This window comes from Hippopotamus amphibius, chromosome 3 (genome assembly GCF_030028045.1).
Source record: "Hippopotamus amphibius kiboko isolate mHipAmp2 chromosome 3, mHipAmp2.hap2, whole genome shotgun sequence".
Lineage (NCBI taxonomy): Eukaryota > Metazoa > Chordata > Mammalia > Artiodactyla > Hippopotamidae > Hippopotamus > Hippopotamus amphibius.
In genome coordinates, this window is record NC_080188.1 from 54,984,843 (window position 1) to 55,005,875 (window position 21,033).

The 21,033-nt window shown below is 42.7% G+C and overlaps 1 protein-coding gene across 10 annotated transcripts in view; it reads right to left on the reverse strand.

Annotated features, from left to right (window-relative positions):
- Window positions 1-10,142: 10,142 nt before the first annotated feature.
- The window catches only part of WDFY3 (WD repeat and FYVE domain containing 3), a 250,654-nt gene continuing 239,763 nt past the window's right edge, over window positions 10,143-21,033 (reverse strand). For all 10 annotated transcript variants that reach the window (XM_057728829.1, XM_057728822.1, XM_057728824.1 and 7 more), the window contains 6 exons: window positions 20,308-20,490; window positions 19,093-19,189; window positions 16,462-16,785; window positions 15,742-15,853; window positions 15,150-15,347; window positions 10,143-11,898 (listed from right to left, as the gene is read on the reverse strand). In XM_057728829.1, the coding sequence (XP_057584812.1) occupies window positions 11,775-11,898; window positions 15,150-15,347; window positions 15,742-15,853; window positions 16,462-16,785; window positions 19,093-19,189; window positions 20,308-20,490 (1,038 nt within the window). In that variant the 3' untranslated portion in view covers window positions 10,143-11,774. The remainder of the gene's footprint in view (window positions 11,899-15,149; window positions 15,348-15,741; window positions 15,854-16,461; window positions 16,786-19,092; window positions 19,190-20,307; window positions 20,491-21,033) is intronic.

A 21,033-nucleotide genomic window follows, 5' to 3' on the forward strand; every position in this document is an offset into this window, starting at 1 on the left:
CTTGTATATTTTGGAGGTTAATCCTTTGTCTGTTGTTTCATAGGCAACTATTTTTTCCCATTCTGAGGGTCGCCTTCTAGTCTTGTTTATGGTTTCTTGTGCTGTGCAAAAACTTTTAAGTTTCATGAGGTCCCATTTGTTGATTCTTGATTTTATTTCCATGATTCTAGGAGGTGGGTCAAAAAGGATCTTGCTTTGATGGATGTCATAGAGTGTTGTGCCTATGTTTTCCTCTGGGAGTTTTATAGTGTCTGGCCTTACATGTAGGTCTTTAATCCATTTGGAGTTTCTTTTTGTGTATGGTGTTAGGAAGTGTTCTAATTTCATTCTTTTACATGTTGCTGTCCAATTTTCCCAGCACCACTTATTGAAGAGGCTGTCTTTTTTCCATTGTATATTTGTGCCTCCTTTGTCAAAGATAAGGTGCCCATATGTATTTGGGCTTAGACTTCTGAGTTCTCTATTCTATTCCATTGATCTTCCTCTCTATTTTTGTGCCAGTACCATACTGTCTTGATCACTATGGCCTTGTAGTATAGTTTGAAGTCAGGAAGCCTGATTCCACCAACTCCATTTTTCCTTCTCAAGATTGCTTTGGCTATTCGGGGTCTTTTGCGTTTCCATACAAATCGTAAGATTTCTTGCTCTAGTTCTGTGAAAAATGCCATTGGTAATTTGATCGGGATTGCATTGAATCTGTAAATTGCTTTGGGTAGGACAGTCATTTCCACGATGTTGATTCTTCCAATCCAGGAACATGGTATGTCCCTCCATCTGTTTGTGTCGTCTTTGATTTCTTTCATCAGTGTCTTAAAGTTTTCTGCATACAGATCTTTTGCCTCCTTAGGCAGGTTGATTCCTAGGTATTTTATTCCTTTGGTTGCAATGGTGAATGGGAGAGTTTCCTTAATTTCTCTTTCTGCTCTTCCGTTGTTAGTGTATAGGAATGCAAGAGATTTCTGTGCATTAATTTTGTATCCTGCTACTTTACAAATGAGTGCTAGCAGTTTTCTGGTAGAGTCTTTAGGGTTTTCTATATATAATATCATGTCATCTGCAAAGAGTGACAATTTTACCTCTTGTTTTCCAATTTGGATTCCTTTTATTTCTTTTTCTTCTCTGATTGCTGTGGCTAAAACTTCCAAAACTACGTTGAATAATAATGGTGAGAGTGGACACCCTTGTCTTGTTCCTTCTTCTGCTCACTTTGGATTTAACCCACTCTTCTTTTCCTGGTTTCCTAAGGTGAAAACTTAGGTTATTGATTTTTCATCTTTCATCTTTTCTAATATATGCATTCAGTGGTATAAATCTCCCTCTAAGCAATACTTTCACTTACAAATTTTGTTAAGTTGCATTTTCATTTAGCTCAAAATATTTTAAAATTTCTTTTGAGATTTCTTCTTTGGCTGATGTATTATTTAGAAGTGTGACTGTTTAATCTCTGTATATTTGGGGATTTCTAGTTTAATTCCTCTGTGGTCTGAGAACAGACATTATATGATTTCTTTCCTTTTAAATTAAGATGTATTTTATGATCCAGAATTTGGTCTATTTTGGTGAATTGCATGGGAGCTTGAGAAGAATGTATATTCTGCTGTTGTTGGGTGTCTATGGATGTCAGTTTTATCCAGTTGATCGATGGTGCTGCTGAGTTCTGCTGTGTCCGTGCTGACTTTCTGTCTGCTGCATCTGTCCATTTCTGACAGTGAGGTGTTAAGGTCTCCCACTATGAGAGTGTATCCGTTCCTCATTGAAGTTCTGTCTCCTCACTTCCAGGGTGCTAATGCAGGCTGTTGCTGTCAGCTACTTTCTTACCAGATACCTTCTTGAAAGTATATTGGAAAGTGGTCTGTCTCTAAATCAAAGAGACATTTTAGTGAGGGCTTGTAGGTGACAGAGAAGGGAGTGAGGGTTGGTTGGTGCTGTTCCCTGAGAATAAAAACTAGTTGGACACATTGCTGGAGGGAATGTAAAATGGTACAACTGTTTGGAAAACAGTTAGGCAGTTCCTCAACATGTTGAAGAGTTACCACATGACCCAGCAATTCCAGTCTTAGGTATATACCCAAGAGAAATGGAAATGCCCGTCCACACAAAAACCTGTACATGAATGTTTACAACAGCATTACTCACAACAGTAAAAAAAAAAGTGAAAGTGAACTACATGTCCATCAAGTGGTGAATGGATAAATAAAATGTGGTATATCCACACGATGGACTAAACTACTTGGCAATAAAAAGGAAGTTCTGATACATGCTACAGTATGACTCAATCTCCAAAATATTACGTTCACTGAAATAAGATGGTTCCTGAAGACCACAGTTCCATTATACAAATGTCCAGAACGGCAAATCTATAGACAGAGGGTAGATGAGTGGCTGCCAGGGGTTGGGGAAAGGGAAGAGAATGGGGAGTGACTGCTAATGGTGTGAGGTTTCTTTTGGTGTGATGAAAATGTTCTAAAATTAGATGATGGTGATAGCTGCACAACTCTAAACATACTAAACCCATTAAGTTGTATACTTTGATGACTTTTATAGTGTGTTAATTATATCTCAATAAAGTTGTTTAAAAATCTGCCTAGAGAGTCTGTAATGGCGGGATCTACAGGGATCCTACAAGTATTCTGGGCCTGGGGAGGGGCAGGGAAGGGCTGCCGCTTGACTCTGCACCTGGGGACTCCACAACTTGTTCAGCCACCCATCCTCGCTGAAGGGCAGCTTTGAGGGGTGGCTCAGGGTCAGGGAAGGCCTCCCTTAGAAGATAACAATTGAGACATGACTGAAACAGGTGAGGGAGGAAGCAGAGCACAGCTGGGTTAGGGGCCTCAAGGCAGAGGTTAAGGTCAGGGCGTGGGAGACTTCCCTGGTGGCGCAGTGGTTAAGAATCCGCCTGCCAATGCAGGGGACATGAGTTCAATCCCTGGTCCAGGAAGATCCCACATGCCACGGAGCAGCTAAGACCATGCACCACAACTATCGAGCCTGAGCTCTAGAGCCTGAGAACAACAACTACTGAGCCCGAGCACTTCAACTACTGAAGCCTGCGCACCTAGAGCCTATGTTCCACAACAAGAGAAGCTACCGCAATAAGAAGGCCACACACCACCACAAAGAGTAGCCCCTGCTCGCCACAACTCGAGAAAGCCTACGCACAGCAACAAAGACCCAACGTAGCTAAAAATAAAAATTAAATTGAAAGAAAAAAAATGGTCACGGAGGGGGTGTGTGGTGGGGGAGGGGGTGCAGGCCTGGCAAGTCTGCAGAGCAGAGTGAAAGAGGGGAGGAGGGGAGGAACCCGCAGGGTTTTAAGCAGGGACTGACGGAATCTGGCATCTTAGGGGGCTTGCCTGGCTGCCGAGTCGAGAATGGACCATGGTGGCAAAGGCAGAAGTACAAAAATATTCACTTTGCTGTACAGCAGAGACTAACACAACATGGTAAATGAACTACACTCCAATAAAAACGAATTTAAAAAAATCCCACAGCCAGCCCCCAAAATAAGGATGGATTCACTCATGCTGTGTATCAGCAGATGCAAAGTCTGGGCTGGAGTACCCACATTTAAAAGGAGGAAGATGCAAATTAATGATATGACACCTACACAAAACAAAGGCAGACAACGAGGCAGGGAAGTATGCACACGTGACCAAGAACCCAGTCTGGGGAAAAACAATCCTAAAAGAAGACAATTTTCTGGGAAGGCTTTGTATTATGTAATTTAGTGAAAATATGAATTCAATAAAGGATCAAAGATGAGATGATAGAAAAACAGAATGATATGAAAATGAAGATTGCAATGCTAAGAAAACCAATTGTGATGAGAATGTCCTTACTGAATTAGACACAGTTAGAAATGGAATAGACTTGCTGAAAACTCAGTTACAGACACTATACCTACATGAAGGCAAGCTGCTAGTTTACAGGCTAGGAAGTTCTTGAAGAGGGTGGTTATTTTTGTATTATCCTCAAGGCCCAGTGGAATATGTATCACCATGGACATAGAAACTGCTACCTTAGGAGAAGGGAAAATAAATCTATGTGGGCAGATCCAAACTTGAACCACAAGCATACCCGCTCTCATTGCTGGAGTAGGTCTCTGTGTCTCCCTCTTGGCAGAATCAGCCTGCAGGGCCAAACTGTGGTGGTCCCGAAGTTTACAGCCAGGATCCTTGACCTTTGCCCCCTGGTTTACTTCTGTCTCATCAGTTTGCAAAGGGGTGGTTGGCTTTTATGAACAGGAAGTGTTTTTAGGTTATAACTTTTGTTTGAAATGTATGGCATTGGGACTCCCCCGGTGGCACAGTGGTTGAGAATCCGCCTGCCAATGCAGGGGACATGGGTTCGAGCCCTGCTCCAGGAAGATCCCACATGCTGCGGAGCAATGAAACTTAATGCGCCACGACTACTGAGCCTGCGCTCTGGAGCCCACGAGCCACAACTACTGAAGCCTGAGTGCCTAGAGCTGGTGCTCTGCAAGAAGAGAAGACACTGCAATGAGAAGCCCATGCATCGCAATGAAGAGTAGCCCCCACTTGCTGCAACTAGAGAAAGTCTGCGAGCAGCAATGAAGATCCAACGCAGCCAATAAATATATATATATATATTTATACACACACACACACACACACACACACACACAAGAAATGTATAGCAGTGCTTGAAAGCAAAATCAAGAGGGAATTGTTTTTCTTTAAATAACAGTCCTCTGCTCTGGAATGCAACGTCCCTTTGTCTTTGTTGATCAAGAAGTGTGAAAGCGTAGTTGAAAGCCAAGGTTGAAGTTCTAACCCTTTATCTTCATGATAAAGCAGGGCATGATGGTAGGGAAATGATATCCTAAGTACATTTTCATTGTAGTCAACAACCCCCATCCTTTCAAAAAAAAAAAAAAAGGAAAAGAAAATGGAAAATGGGACCTGGAAATTATATGTTTAGATGATCGGCCTGGGAGTCAGGAAGTTTAGGGGTAGAGCAGGGAGTTAAACTTAACAAGCAACAAGGCTTTGGGAATGTCAACTGTCTCTGAATCCCTTTCTTCTTGTGCTGAATGAGGGTTTGGGCGGCATGATGTCCGAGGGCTCTTTCCAGGCTAACATTCTGCCTGCTGTGTGTCTGACTGACAACAAACTCCCCATCAGTGGCTTTAGAAAATGTTTTAGTGCACCACTCCTTTTATGTTCATATTTCTAAATTAATGCTACAATATATTGAGAACATCTGGTCAAACACTGCATGTCCTATATATATATTACCTGATTTAATCCTCATAAAAATTCTCTGGGGGCAGGTATTGCAATACAAAATTTACTTATGAGGAAGCTTTGATGTGGAGAAGTGGCCTAATATCACACAGTAAGTGACAGAATGAGAGCTTAAACCACAGACTGCCTCTTGGTCATCAGTCTCCTAAGCAGTGCACCATATTAGGTAGAACTGTACCCAATATGAAAGGATTACATTTTTTTTTTTTTTACATTATTAAAATTTTGGAATCTTGTCTAGAAGAATGTTACAGAAAAAAAGCCTTCTCAGAAACTCTAGCACTTCAGAGATGTACTCTTGGTCCCTGTGTGCTTCGGGCCTGGGAGGCAGTATCCCAGCAGTGGCCATGGCCCCAGTGGAGAACCTAGTGTGGCAGGGCCTGGTCGTGTACTTGGAAGATTTCAATGGGAGCCCCACTGAAAGCCCTGGGTCTATGATTAGGAATGCTGGTCCCAGATGCGATTCAGAGCTGCTGCTTTATAATTTAGGGAGCATCTCACCTAGCTTCTCCTTGGACCAGTGCTTCTCAAAGTCTGAGTCCCAGACCTCTGGGAGTCCTGCAGACCCTTTCACGGGGTCTGCAAGATGAAGACTATTTTCATAATAATACTGAAATGTTGTTTGCCTTTTTCACTGCACTGATATCTGTACAGAACTCAGGTGCAACAGCAATCGTGAGTAAAACTGCTGGAATCCAAGCATGAAACTAGGCAGTGGCACTAAACTGCTACTAGTCATTATCAAGCACTCCCAGTAAAAAGAAGGATCTATTTCACTTAAGAACGTCCTTGGAGAAGCTGTAAAATGACTACTTTCATTAAACCTTGAACCTTAAGTTAGGTGACACAAAATGAGAGGTACCCACAAGGCGTGTGCATCCTGAAGTACGTTTGTCTCGAAGAAAAGCACTTGTGGCCGGTGTGCTGCTTTTCTCACGGCACATTTTTTCACCCTGAAAGAACAGCTGACAAACCATGGTTCTTTGACAGAAATATCCTTGAAATTAACAAGGTGAGCCTATAGCTCCAAAGAAAACAGCAAACAGCGACTGGTGCCAATGATAAAATTTTAGGTTTTAAGCAAAAATTCTAATTTTGGAAAACTTGTGATATCCACCACTATGAGTTTGAGAATTTTCTGAGACTGCTGGAGATACTTTGATATTATGTATGATGTGATTTTTTTGATGTGTTATAGAATAAAATAGGTCTTGGAAGATCCACACACACTGTAGTAGTAGTAGTAGTAGTGATGTAGTTCTAAATGGCCAATGGGTACTATAAAAACTCACATTGGTAAGAGACAGATTCTAAGTACAGGCTAGACTAATGGATTTTAAAGTAACAAGAGTATAAAAAGTTCATTGACGTGGTTTCAAATGCCACATAGCAATCAATCTTTAAGAAACTGAAAGCTATTCAGAAATAATGACCTGAATAAGCTATTAAAATATCTTTTCCCCCACCCCACTTTTAACCACATACCTGTGTGAGGCAGGATTTTCCTCATATGCTTCAACCAAAATGAAGGATCACAAGAGACTGAATGTAGAAGCAGATATAAGAATCCACCTGTGTTCAATTAAGCCAGACAATAAAGAGATTCGCAAAATTGTAAAAGCATTCCACTCTCTTTGGAAAATACTTTTTTCATATAAATACGTAATTGATATTAATACATAATAGTTTCATCATTGCTATTTCTAAATAAGTTAATATACATATTTTTTAAATCTCAGTTTTGATATCTAATACAATGACTACTGATAGATGCAGCCCATATAAATAAAAGAGGATCCTCAAGTTTTTAAGGATCGAAAAAGGTCTTAAGACTAAAAGCTGGAAAAGCGTTACTTCAGACTCATCCCATCCTCACGGTCAGTGTTGACACAGAGAAACCTGGTACACCAGGAGGGATTACATGAGAGGTTTCGGAGTCCACAAGCTGGGGAGAGCTCTCGCCTCCGTCTCTGAATTCCTGTGCCAGGGCTCTCCCAACAGAACACTACCTCTGAGTGTGGTAGCTTGGCTTGGTGCCATTTCTAGCAAAAGTCAAAAGGAACAGTAAATAAATAAAAAGGAGCTTTGAAATGGGTGGGAGAAAATGAGAATATAGATAAAGCAAAAAGACTAAGCTAGTGCTAAACCACTTCCGTTGGACTGCTTTGTCAACACTCCAAATGGGCCAAAACGAGGGGTAAAGAGGAAATTTTATTGAAGATCAGAAGCAAATGGCAGAAAAGGGACTTGCTGAAGATCATCTGCACATTTAAACTCTGAAAAGCATTTCTGCAAGCCATCCTTGATAACAACTCTTCTTCAGGTTGTTAGAATTATGAGTAGTGTTGCATTAAAACAATGTGAACTGCCTTAGGTTCTCTCTCACCACTGACTTATTTTTGAAGAAATATCTATTGTCTCAGAAGTTATTAGCATTCCTGTATTTTCTGTCTCTAAGGTGGGGTTGCACTGGGGTGGAATCTATAATAAGCACAACATCCTCAAATGTAGGACTCTCTGTTTATACTTAAAACGAACTGGGAATTTTGTTAGGATCTTTAGAAAGAAGAAAAATCACTAAAGCAGCCTAAATAAACTTAAAAAGTGTTTTCTACATTGTGTTTTTCTGGGAAGTCAGTTTTCAAACCAAATAAGTAACTATAAAAACAGATGTAAGTTGCTAACACTCTCAAAGGCTGAACTGGCACGTCCAGCTGATGACAGTGGGCACTCTGCTCCCGGACAGAGGGGGCAGGACACCCGAACATTCCTGACGTGCACATGGCAGGGGCAGGAGGTGGACGGGCAGATGGATTATTATTGCTTACTTTTCGGAATATGATGGATAGAGAACAGGCTCAGGGAAAAGGAGCCAAAACCATGCGATGTAGTCCTTTTCCATAGGTCCATGCGAGTCTGAGGGTTGTGTGTCCCAGAAGCCACTTGCCTCTGCACACAGTCAGCCCCAGGAGTCCAGCATGACTGGGAAGCTCAGGATGCAGAAAGCCTGGTTTTCAAAGATGGATCGCACTAGAACTGGAACCAGACTCTTGCAGCCAACACCTCGGCAAGTAGAGACTTTAAGCAGGCACTTCTGAAAGATATATTCACAACCAGAAAAGAACTACACAAAGTTTTATTAGACCTCAGTTTTGTTTTGTTTTTCCTTCCCTGAAGAGCTGGCTTAAAAACTTTCTTTTCTCTCTTTTTTTTTTGGGGGGGGGGGGAGGGGGGAGGAGAGGGTGGTGGTAAATAGTACGTATTTATTTGAAATGAGAAAAAAAAGTATCTGGACTATTGCATTTAATCATGTATTGTAATTGTGTTACTCTACCTTTCTGCATCAGAGACAGATATACAATGAACATTCAGTTATCACAGATTGCACACTAGATAGTAATTCTTCAGGCCTTTTACATAACCACCAAAGAACAGATATTGGATTCTGCAATATAGTACAAAAGTCCACAATCAATCCAGTCTTAGCCAGTATCTTCAATTTACTTCTGTTGCTGTACAAATAATTGGCCATTACTAGGGCTTACAAGTTAATAACAGGACAAAAAAATATACATTGCACTGACACAAAAAGTCAGCTGTGTTAATAGTCATGCAACAAGTAACCAAACTTGCTGAAATTAAAAATACTTTCTAAAAACAGTTTTAATGGCATAAATATTTTATACACAGTTCATTTACCAAAACAAAATGTATTTAAATGATACAAAGCAAAAATAAGTTTCTACCAACTTTATACATAAGAAAGTGCAAAATAACTTATCTAGAGTGTTTTGCTATTATTCAGATGGATGGCTGCTATGGGCAGCTCTTCTCTTCAAAAGCGTTAACATTACAGTTGCACACTACACACGCATGTTAGAAGACATGGATAGATGGACAGATGGATGGATGGATGGACAAATTCCTACAAAGATCAGGCAGAAGCCCTGTGAGGTACTCTCAGAGAAAGAATACGGACCACACAAAGGTGGATGTACATGCTGAGAATATATGGTGGTAAACAAATTTACATGGAACACAGAAGGACATCCAGAGGAACAATTAGTTTATGTAAGTGAGTGTACTTGTATGTGTGAGTGATTTGTGAGTTCTGCATTAAAAGCAAAAAGAAAAGAAACCCCACTGAACAAAAGTTGCCCACAGCACCAGCTGCCAGAGGAAATACTATCATGAGGGTTTTGGTTTCCACCTTCTAGTTATGAAAGTTGTGTGGGAAAGGTTAAAAGTGTTCATCCCATATAACTTCATATTACATAGAGGAATAACCTTTAAGTAACTACATACAGACATTCATATATTCAAGTCTTTAAAGAACATCTCTGCCATTGGGTTTGGGGTAAACGTGGTTCATGGACACAAGGAGGACGCCTCTTTTAAAAAGTGTAGAATAACACTGCTACAACTCATCTTTAGGGCTGGACGGGGCAAAGCCCACGATTACGTGAGAGCACAAGTCCTGCAGCTGTTGAACATCCAGCATCATTTATTAGAAGTGAAGTAAGAAGGCGAGGGGGGAAGAGGAAGGTGGGGTGGCGTGAGACACAGAAAGGAAAACAGAACACAACTTTTCTTCAAGTTAAAGTATTAATGCCAATAATCCTTTTATTAACAAGTATATTTGAACTTTTAGAAATGGAAGTGTTTTAATCAATTTTGATATGTAATCATAAATAGACTGTAGGCTCAAACCTAGGTAAATAAAGGTTTAAATTTAGTAAGCATAAGGCACTAAAGCAGCCTTTATATTTTCTCTTGGAGACCTAGTTATCAGGAAGAACAAATTTGTTCTTAAGCTGGTTTCAGCCTGTTAGGTACAAGATTGCTATCGTACCAATGCCTATTTTTGAATGCATGTGCATATATGTGCATTTTAGTGCATAAGTGTGCCTGTCACCAGGGCCTAAAGATGAAAAATCGGGAAAGCCAAAGCCACTGTCCTTCGTATGATACTCCATGAGGTGTGAAGGCTTCTCCTTCCTTTCTTGGGCCATAAATGCTTCTACAGTTTTCAAATCACAGGGCTTTTAGAATTGTTCATAATATTATCACTAAATATCTGAAAATGTTAAAATCTAGATTAATTGTTTCATTTGTTTTATATATATATTTATATATGTACATAACACACATTTTAAAAAATCCCACCACCAGAGCCTTTTTCCTGTAAACTAAACTTTTCTCTTAGCCCCCACCAGCGTTAGTCTCCCTGGATTTGTGTGTTCTGTATCCAACTAGTAGAACAAATTAAATAACTAAATATTAAAATACTGTAATTATATTCATAGCAAAAACAAAAAAATAGACATTGATACAGTATAAATCTCACTGTTTTCAGGTAGATGGCATTAAATGGTAAAGGTTAATTATAAGCAGTTCTGACATGATCCAGTTTTACAACAAGGTTTATATGTTAATTCTGTACACTTTTTCTTTTTTTTTAACCCTTTTTTGAAAATAAGCTACAGTAGAACATTAGTGTCACCAAAGACACATACTTCTTATGTTCTATGCAAGAGAAGCTAATTTGGGTTACATGCAAATATATTTCCCTTGGTTGAGGCAGGGCTGTTTCCTGCACTGCATTGATGGCCCGACCACCGCTCTGCAGTGCTAAGAAGGGATGCTATGACCAAAGGGCAGTCCAAAGAGAAGTTTACAAGGGGCCTTATGACATTAGAACAACACTGAGGTGGTGCGTAGCCACATACGAGATGCCCAAAGATTTCCAGGGTATCTCATGACCAGACTCTTATTCTCCCACACTGTTTCCTAAAGAGGGTCCATATGACATTATTTTGGTTACTAGCTTAGGGTAAGTGGAGATACTGCGGGCAACTTGAAAGAAATGACATCAGGCACGCGGGCTGGGTTTGAAGGGGGGGGGAAGAGCACAGATGATGTCTTTGAGAATTAAAAAAAAAATTTATAATTAATTGGTGAGCGATGTCAGACAAACCATAGGTATTTCATTGAGTTAGTGGTTTAGCTTGACGTCTCGTGTTACAGGCAGTTAAGTCCTTATTTAGAAAAAAGGCCTTTGTACCTATTTACAATATACACAGTTACTTGCAAAGAAGTCAGATTTACAACCATTTTCTAAAAGCCTTTTTTTTTTTTTTGTAGTCCTTGATTTTTCCAAATAAGGATGAGTAGCTCTACAAAAATGAGATGCAAGAAAAGGACAGTTAATACGTCAGGATTTTCTCTTGGAGACAGCTATCGTTAAGGGAGAATCGGATATTGAAATGTTGCTCCTAGGAACCACCTCGTAATTCTTCTTGTGCTGTTCACCTGAATAGTGTCTGCCCCGTGACTGTCCTCTACACCCGTTTATTCAATGTTCCCTTTGAATCCCACACTTCAAACACGCGGTATGAAGAGATGTGTAAACGGAGACTGTTTCCATGCCTTCCGAGCTGCGAGCTGTGACAGGGGAATCGGAAAGGGGGTCTGCAGACCGCGGTCTCCAATCGGCTCACTGAATCTTCAACAATTTCGAGGCCCATCTTCTGAACCCCTCTCATGCTGTAAATTATAATAACAGTTCTGACAAACACGTACCGGGGATGAGATTTTCAAGCGTTTGATTTCTGACTGAAATCGGCTGCACCTAAAGGAAAGGCAAAAATCAGGTAGTTAGGGGACTTCTCCATGCTTGATCACCGGGCTCACGAACACAAATTTAAAACCTGAATGGACAGCTTGCGGTGTAACGCCCAAGACGGTACAGGGCCAGAAGAATGCCAAAGGCCATACTGGTTTGGGTCATGTTGTTTGACTAAGGACCAAAATCAGTGTTGTATTACTTGTTTCATTCTATGAAGAAAAGTAACATTAAACTAAGGCAAGCCATTTATTTGACTGCAGAGAATTAAAAAAAAAAAAAAAAAAGTCAAGCTCTTCCTACAGGATGAAGTCAAGGGAGGTGAAGAGCTACGAGGCCACTCTTCCTGTACAGGACGGAAATGCGTTCTTCCTCACGTTCTATAAACTTGGGTGGTACGCCGACGCCTTTGCTTGGAGACTGACTCTTTTCTCTTGGCAAGAGAGGACTTACTACCCACTTTAAAAGACACTTTGGTCACTATCAAGTTCCTTTGGGCTTTTAAACACTTTGATTCACTCCTCAGTCATTTCTTAAACAGGTAGTTTGGCTTTTCTGTCTGGTCCAAATGTTCTCATTTTCTGTTTATCTTGATAGAATTCCTTGAAGGGGACTATACTTAGAGATGTTCAAGTTCTTTACAGAAAGCGTTCCTATTCCTGGCATAAAGCAGGGTAGGACCTTGGATGTGGCACTCCATCACTCTGAGTTTGGCTTTCCATAAGACTGAACAGAGAATTTTATTTCCTCCATTAGTCTACCAGTAAAAGTGTCCAGAGAATAAACGAAGTGCCACCAGCCTAGGGGGTGTGAAGAACTGGACTCTGAGGAGACCCTCAGGAATGCTGGCAAGCTCCCTCGGCAAACTGCAGGGCATGACGATCACAGCAGAGCTACACCCTCCTGGACAGCATTCCTTCTGTGCCTGCTCTGTCAATAATCGATCACTTGTTTGGTCTGTTTTCCAAATAAAGCCTCCATCCAACATTTGAGAGCAAAGGACAACTTAAAGAATTACCTGTGTTTAAACAGTACTCTGAAAATTAAACACGACAAAGAACAGATGTGTGCCAGCACACATATGGAGGCTGACGATCAGAAATTACCAGACCGGGGACTTGCCTAGTGGCGCAGTGGTTATGGCTCCAAGCTCCCAATGTAGGGGGCCTAGGTTCGATCCCTGGTCAGGGAACTAGACCCCGTATGCATGCCGCAACTAAGGAGCCGCCTGCAGCAATTAAGACCTGGTGCCATCAAATAACTAACTAACTAACTAACTAACTTAAAGAAAAAGAAGAAGAAATTATTAAATCACTAGGCTTTACAGACTGGGTGTCTCAGAGCAGAGAACCACGAGAGAGAGCCCTCCGCCAGCCTCACAGAAATCCCTGTGAGAAAGGGCCGGCAGCAACTGCCTGCTGCCTCCTCTGGAATCAGGCTTCTCAGGAGAAAAGGCTTAAAGAGGTTAACCTGAAAACAATTAGTAATTATAATAACAGTTTTTACTGAACACCTATATTACCAGACTTTGCACCTGACACTTTACAAAACAAATACACAATTTCATTTAATTCTCTCAGCACCTCTATGAGCAGGTCTAATTATCTACATTTCACAGATGAAGACACTGACGCTCAGAGGGGTTAGTAACATGCCTGAGATGTCACAACGGACAGCAGCCCGGGGAGCCATCTGGTCAGTGTAAACCCAAGGCCACACCCTTTCCCCTCAATAACGAAGTCAGAAGCAACGATATAATTTGTGTCTTCTGTGAAAGTGTCTCTCTAGCAAGGCAATATAAGCATTAGCGGGTACTGCCCATGGGGTCTTTTCTGTTGTCTGCCATGGAAAGTAAGGACTGTACATGCATATGTGGGACCCCAGGGCATGACAGAGATGGCATCCAAATCAATGGTGATGGGACAGCTGACTCTTCATAATGGTGAAATATAAGTGATCCCTGCCCCACATCATACCCCCAAATACATTCCAAATGGATCTGGACCTAAAGACCTAAATGTGAAAAATAAAACTGTGAAACTTTTAAAAGAAAATAAATGAGGCTATCTTTATGATCACAGGACAGGGAAAGATTTTTACGACCCAAAAAAGCAGAAGTCATAAAAATATATGCTACCATATCAAAATTAAAAACTTCTGTGACAGAAAAAACATACATAAAGTTAAAACACAAGCCAAAGAATGGCGGAAGATATCTACAAGACATATGAAAGACAAAGGATTAGAGCCCAGAGTAGGTAAACAACTCAAGTAGGGGAAAAAAAAATGGAAGAGCAAACGCAAAAGGAAAATGGGCCAAATTACCCAAGAGGAAACTCTAACTGGCAATAAGCATATGAAAAGATGTTCAGCCTCAGAAGCGCTGTAAGTTAAAACAACAAAGTAGTACTGGCTATCAGATTGGCAAAAGTGGAAAAGTCTGGCAATACGAGGTATGAATGAGAATTGGGAGAACTTGTATATATCCTGCTGGTGGTAGAGTAAACTAGCTCTACTGTTCTGGAGTGTAATTTGGCAAGATCCAGCTAAGCTCACGCGTATATCTATGATTTACCGATTCTGTTGTGGGGTATCTCCTGCAGAGAAACTCCAGCTTGCGTATCAAGAGGCCATTTATAAGGGTGTGCCCTGCAGCATTGTTTGTAGTATTGATAAAACGAAAGAAGATCCCTTAAGAGTCCATCAAAAGGGAATGAGATAAATTCACAGAAAATGGAAGGCGATATATTCATAGAAAAAAATATGACAGCAGTTAAGATGAAATTATTAGAATAATAGTTATTTATGTGAATGAATTTCAAAAACAACGTTGAGTAAAAAAAAATTAAGTTACAGAGGGGTACAGAGTATGCTGTATTTATGTAAAACTGAAAACACAATAAACAATAATACAGGGTTATCTACGAATACAACATATGCACTCAAAGTATAAACACATGGAGAAGGTGTGGGTGAGGGTGAAGAGGGGACTTGAATCTACTGTTTTATATGCAAATGTGATCAAATATTAGCACCTTCCCACTCTGAGTCATGTGTTTGTGATGATTACCTCTGTATTTTCCAACATGACAAATATTTTACAACGGTAATAAAAAAGCACAAGGAGGAAGTGAAGGCCGGTTAAGACAGACACAGCTCACTGGAAGGGGGAACAATTCATGACCTAAGTGCCAGGCCTAACGAACACCCTCAGAGCTTAACCCACAGATGCTCAGAAAGCTCGTATCTCATCTTACTTCTGGCAGAAGAGCTGACCGCAGTTCCTGCAGTGGTGCCGTCTTTCCGTGAGAGAAAACCGCACGGAGCAGCCCGAACAGCTGTCCCCTCCTTCATCCTTCACCCAGTGGTCAGCGGCGGAGCGGCCCGGCTGGTCACTCACAGACCAGCTGAAAACCCGGCCTCGACTATCGCCCACGAGGATCCTACTGTGGTCCCTGCAGGAGACACGACGCAGAGTCACCGCATGGAAGGCCCTGGCCTCGGCACCACCACGTGGGCGGAGAGCTTCCTGCGATCGGGTTCCCGGTGGGCCTGTGCGTGGGGAGGAGGGCGTGCGTGTAAAGGGACAAAAATGGACCTCAGCCCGAATGTACACTTCCGTTTCAACTCTCCTTGAATCAAACCATGCCGTTATCTGAGGAACAGAGATGGCAAAGCTTTTTGGTTTTGAAATTTGCAAATGAAATCCACACACTGGCATGTTTCTTCTTCTGATTCACCTGTTGGAACCACACGTGATGATGCAAATGAAACCTGTGCTTCCAGAGACTGCCTGAGTGTGCGCGCCCAGGCTGAGCAAATGGCCCCCGCAAGAGCGTAGACACGTACTTGGAGACGCCCAGCGCGGTGATCTCGGCTGGGTGCGCGTTGTCCTTCCGGTCGAAGGCCGTGTGCATAGTCAGCTTACTCCTGAACACCAGCTGCCGTTCCCACCGGTACCCTGGGGTGGAAGAGTGCCATGCGTGACTAGCAAGTGAGGGGAGGGTTTGGTAGGGGCACCTTGACCCGCTGCCCTCAAACGCCAGGGTGCTGCAGCACACAGCTCGGGCAGCATCTCTGGGTCCCAGCAGCCGCTGCCTCAGTTAAACGCACAGCAGTCTAACATGACATTGACCATGGACCAGGTCAGGCCTTCACAAAGACACCTATGGAGAAGGGGAAATCCTCAGCACAAGAAGACACAACTTCTCCAGCTGAGGACCTTGCCCCTGACTCCATCATAGGCAAAGTTACCTGCGAATACAATTTTATCTATTTATCGATAATCAATAGCTTGCCCATTTTCAAAGGCTTCCAGAATTTGTGAATGAAGTTTTGGTTTGAGCTGTTTCTCTTCAAAAAATGTCCAACATATTGCAAACACCATTGTAGGACAGAATCCCCGAGGGCCTCTAAGCCCACTTTACACAAGAAGAAATTTGAGGCCCTCCCTGTGGGTGGCCTCGGTCACAGGGCTGGGGCAAGGGAGAGCTACAGCCCACTGCCTCAGTCTACCAACCCTCGCGCCACCCACAAGAGGTGAGAAACAGACACCAGACTTCACGTTACCAGGCTTCAATCTGCTGTGATTCCGCACTTCGATGGGACTGGGGTGGGGGTGGTTAAGGGGCGCCTGCAGATGAGGTCTGGTCTGGCCCTCTGAATAGTTCACAAATATGAAGCCGTCTTTCTCGTCGAGGCTCAGCTGGTCAGACCAGCGCCTGGAGTCGTCAGAGCCACTGTCGTTACACCAGGTGGCTGTGGCCCGGCAGGAGGCCGCCCGGGGCCTGTGGCTGGTGCTGCTGGGCTGGCTGGGCGCGTCCTTGGGGTCCTGGCTGATGCTCTGCTCCTCTGCTTCGGAATCGCTGCTGTCCTCGTCCTGGGCTTCTTGCCCTGGGTCACACATCAGGAGAATGAGAAAACACACACACTACCGTTAGACCCAGCTTTGTCCCACTGGTATTTTTCCTCTACTAGTTAAGACACAAGAGACATACTATTTCAAGCTCAATATAACCATAAGAGAAAATAAATTGCCAGAATTTTCAGCTAGGTACACACAGCAAAACGGTAGAATTTCAGAGTTCATAGAATGCTTTGGCCAAAATTCTTCGCTTGGCATTCATTCTTTCCCAATCTGGCCAAAACCTGCCTTTGTGAATTTCTCATGACCCTCTGCCTCACATTCCTACCACAGTTCAGCTGGACGGTGCCAACTCTGCTTTCCACACAGCCCGGCTCTGCCTTACAGCTAATTTTGCACACGCGGGTTGGCCCTACCTACACCCATCTTCCCAATCTCTGTGCGTTCTGATGTTACCTATCTTCCAAGGCAGAGCTTAAATCTTACCTGGTTCCTGCAACAGAAAGTAACTCTCTCTTCTGGACTCCTTTTAACAGCTGTATGGCGCTCACGTATTTAAAATTCTCACCCCAAACTATTACTTTTGGTCATTCTTTCTATAAGACAGCGGTCAGCTGGAGAGAAGGGGTCCCAAGCACAGTGCCTTTCATAACAGTAGTCAATATAAATGACACACAGATGAATGAACTATGGACGAAAGCTTTAATTCAGAATTTTGTTTTTCCTCCTCTTTCTACTGTTATTGTGCATTTCATCTCAACTCCTCGGCAATAAAGCCCACTGCAGGGAAAATTTATGGGAAATAAATATATGTGACTGGAAAAAAGGAGAGCAAGAACAAGTGAGCAAGCACCAGCCCACCACACGTATTTTTTAGCAAGAGAAATACTTAATTTGCCTCCCTTCTACTAACATCAGAGTCTAGTTGACTAGTTTTAGTGTTTGTTGGGTTTTTTTTTTTTTTTTACGCAATGGCTTATAATCATGAACGTCTTCAGACAGCAGTCTTTGGAACAGCTTTGGTTTCCAGAGAACCATTAGCTTGTCTTCCCTTTCATGCAGGCAACTGCCCTCAAGTTCCACCACTTCAACACTGTCCCAAGTCAATCCTCCCCGTGGGCTGCTCTCCCCTTTTGCCACTTCTGCCAAACTTCCTTCACGATATGAAAACATAAGGTGTACGAAGACGTACAAATGTCTCTCCTCCCTGAGTCTGACCCCTTCTTCTATCTCTCTCATTCATCTTCCACTGTTATTCACTTACATGCTTTGTTAAAAGGAAAGGAAAGGGACCCACTTCTCAATGGGCCGCACAATCCAATGTCTGACACACAACAGTTATTAACCCCCAAATACTAACTGAATTGAACTGAATTTTTAGGTCCCCGAACGCCCAGATAACGTTCTTAGCGGAGCTGCATTTGACTATGTGGAAATTTACATGCATTAAAGTAATACAAGCATTAAAATGTCCTGTCCATCGGTTCTGGCAAAGACAGTAAAGGCTACTTTCAGCTACGAAGACAGGGGATTTGTATCTTTCTGATAATAAGCCTTTTCCCTTAGCAACTCCCTCACATCGACAAACTCATGCTGAATTCTCAGTGTACAAAAATTAACCATGAAGAGGTGATCTAGAGGTTGAACTTTTAAAACCCTGTTCCTTTCTATGAAGTCTCTTGCACCAACTGTTCTAAATTGATGAGGGGTAACTGCTCTAGAGATTCAGTAACCCAAAGCACATCTTAGCCTGATTCTTTGGCAGTGCATTCTGCATAAAAATAATCCATCTCTATATCTCACTGAAGAATTTTAAAGTTTTCACAAATAGCAGAAAGTAGAACACAGATCACCAGGATTCTGTTTCATCTATGTCCTTCTTGAGCGGGTTCGGGGCGTGGACCCTGGTTGCTTCTGTGAACAGTTTACAAACACGATGCCGCCCTATCACTCATAGCGAGCTGTTCAAGTGACGGGTGGAAGAGATGTGGGACTAAGGTGTGGCCCTCTGACCCATCCAACACTGCGCCCTCTGGATCTGCTCAGTTATTTTTCAGAACTGAAAGCCCACGCCTCTGGTATTCCAGGGAGCTTGTGACTGTACTTATTATAGGACGTAGAAGCTGACCATGAGGGGTGCTGCCTGGTGAGCCAGAGAGAACCCTGCGTGCCTGCCCAGGTGCCTCAACGCACGAGGTGCGACCCCGCTTCTGACAGCGACACCCAGCCGCAGGCTCCTGCTTATCTCAGCTGAGATAAGCTTACTCATAATGACGTTAAAACAAAACAAAAAACCATGGAAACTATCGAAAACCTCTTTAGAAAGTATTAAATACCTATTTGTGCTTCTGAACAGTCTTCCTGCATTTCTAGGACTTCAACAGGCTCAGGAGCTGGTGTTTCAGGAACTTGCAAAAATTCCATTCTCCAAAACTGAATTTAAATAAATATGGAAATAAAAAAGTTGAACAGATTAGAGAAACAATTTACAAGTTAATAGATGAAGATGGGGTTCTCAGGGTTAAACAGATAACTTAATTTCTATTATTGTGTATAGTTAATCTCCCTGCATCTTGACAAATGTGGCAGGGACTGCCTACAAATAAACGGTTTTCCCGAAATCGTGTTCCACGAGATGTGAGTGGGTGTTTCACGGTCGAGGGAAAAGGACTGGGGTCAAAGAGATATCAAAAACATAGTTCAGCTAAGTACACCTTTGTTTTCTACAAAAACCCCTGAGAACTTTGCATATACTAATATATACTATAGATCTCCAGGAAGGCAGAGAGGAAGCAGGATCCCCAGATGTCTTTGGCTACGGAGCTCTTCCGATGCCCCAGACGGGGTGACCGGGAATGCTGCCCTGCAGACAGCTGGCTTTGGGACCGTGCCTGTCGTCTGAGGTGCAGGGTGTGGTATGGGAGTACCCGATGGCCTCATCCTTGCTCAGCATGTGACTGTGATTACAAGGGCAGCAACCAGCTGCTCCCTGCTTTTATAGAGTGCAATTAAAGAAGAAAGACACAAAGAAAAATCTCCCAAGAGAAAAATTTCGTTTTCCGTAAAGGCCTAAAGCATGAAAACTAAGAAAAGGATAAAGTATCTAGGATTCAGGTGACATCACACAGGATTCCAGACAAGGAATGAATGGATGACCTGAGGCCCCTGGAAGCATTTTCTAGCTCTGTGATTCTCTGAGACAGTCCCCATTTTCCCTAAGAAGCCATTTGATAAGCTGAAAAACCAATACATGACATTGATATTTTTAGCAATCCCAACGTGACATGGAAATCGTGTTTAAGTCACCTTGTGTCAAGCTGTCAGGCAGTTAACAGCACTAACAGATATACTTAATGGGAAGAAAAGAAGCCGAGTCGCTGCTGTTTTCCACGTCTGATAACCGAACGGCCAAGGTTCGTCTTTGCATCCGAGTGAGAGTTTGCCAAACAATGCGACAACCTCCAGGTGTCCTTCAACTGTGGACAGCTTCAGAAGTTTCCGGTGAACCAGGGCAGCACACACCCTAATGCGTTTCCTCAGGGCCGACTTACCCGGACCACACCGTCCGAGTGTCCCGTGACGGTGACGTTCTGTGTGTCCCACTCATTCATCTCCGACACGCAGCAGCAGGTGATCTGCTGGCTCCTGCCGGTGAAGGTGTTCACACTCACGACGGGGTTCCCGTTGATGCTCCACACGTGGATGTGCGTGCCGGCACAGGACACGATGTCCCCCTGAGAGGTGAAGAGAAACGTCACTCACTCCGGATGACGTTCTCGTTTCAGAAGCAAACTGAATCCTTGGCTTAGCTCTCAGAATCCCTCTCAGTCCTCCGACTAGTGACTGGGGAATTTCTGAGGTAGCCTAGAATCCAGTGCTTGCCAACTTAGAAGACAGCCTGAACACAGGCCTCTTTAAGAACTCGAGGTCGTGTGGAGGCTGTGGCCAAGGTGGTCTCGCATGGAGGCAGAGGCGGGAGCCCTTCCTCGCTCAGCTTATACCCCAGCACAGGGCTGAGCCCCGCGTCATTCCAGGTCAAAGCCATCTGTAATCTGAGGAGGTGATGAACTACTCTTTTTCCTCCTTTTGTTTACAAAATCTATTTATATCTTCCATTGAGAGGCAGGAATCTACTTAATTTTATCAAATGAGCCCAATCACCAAAACCACGGGGTAGAAGAGAAATCTTTCAGTCCATGTACAGCTGTAACTCTCTTCAGTAAGTGAAAAGATGAAACCTTGGTAACATTGTAATATCCAATTTAAAAATCTGTATT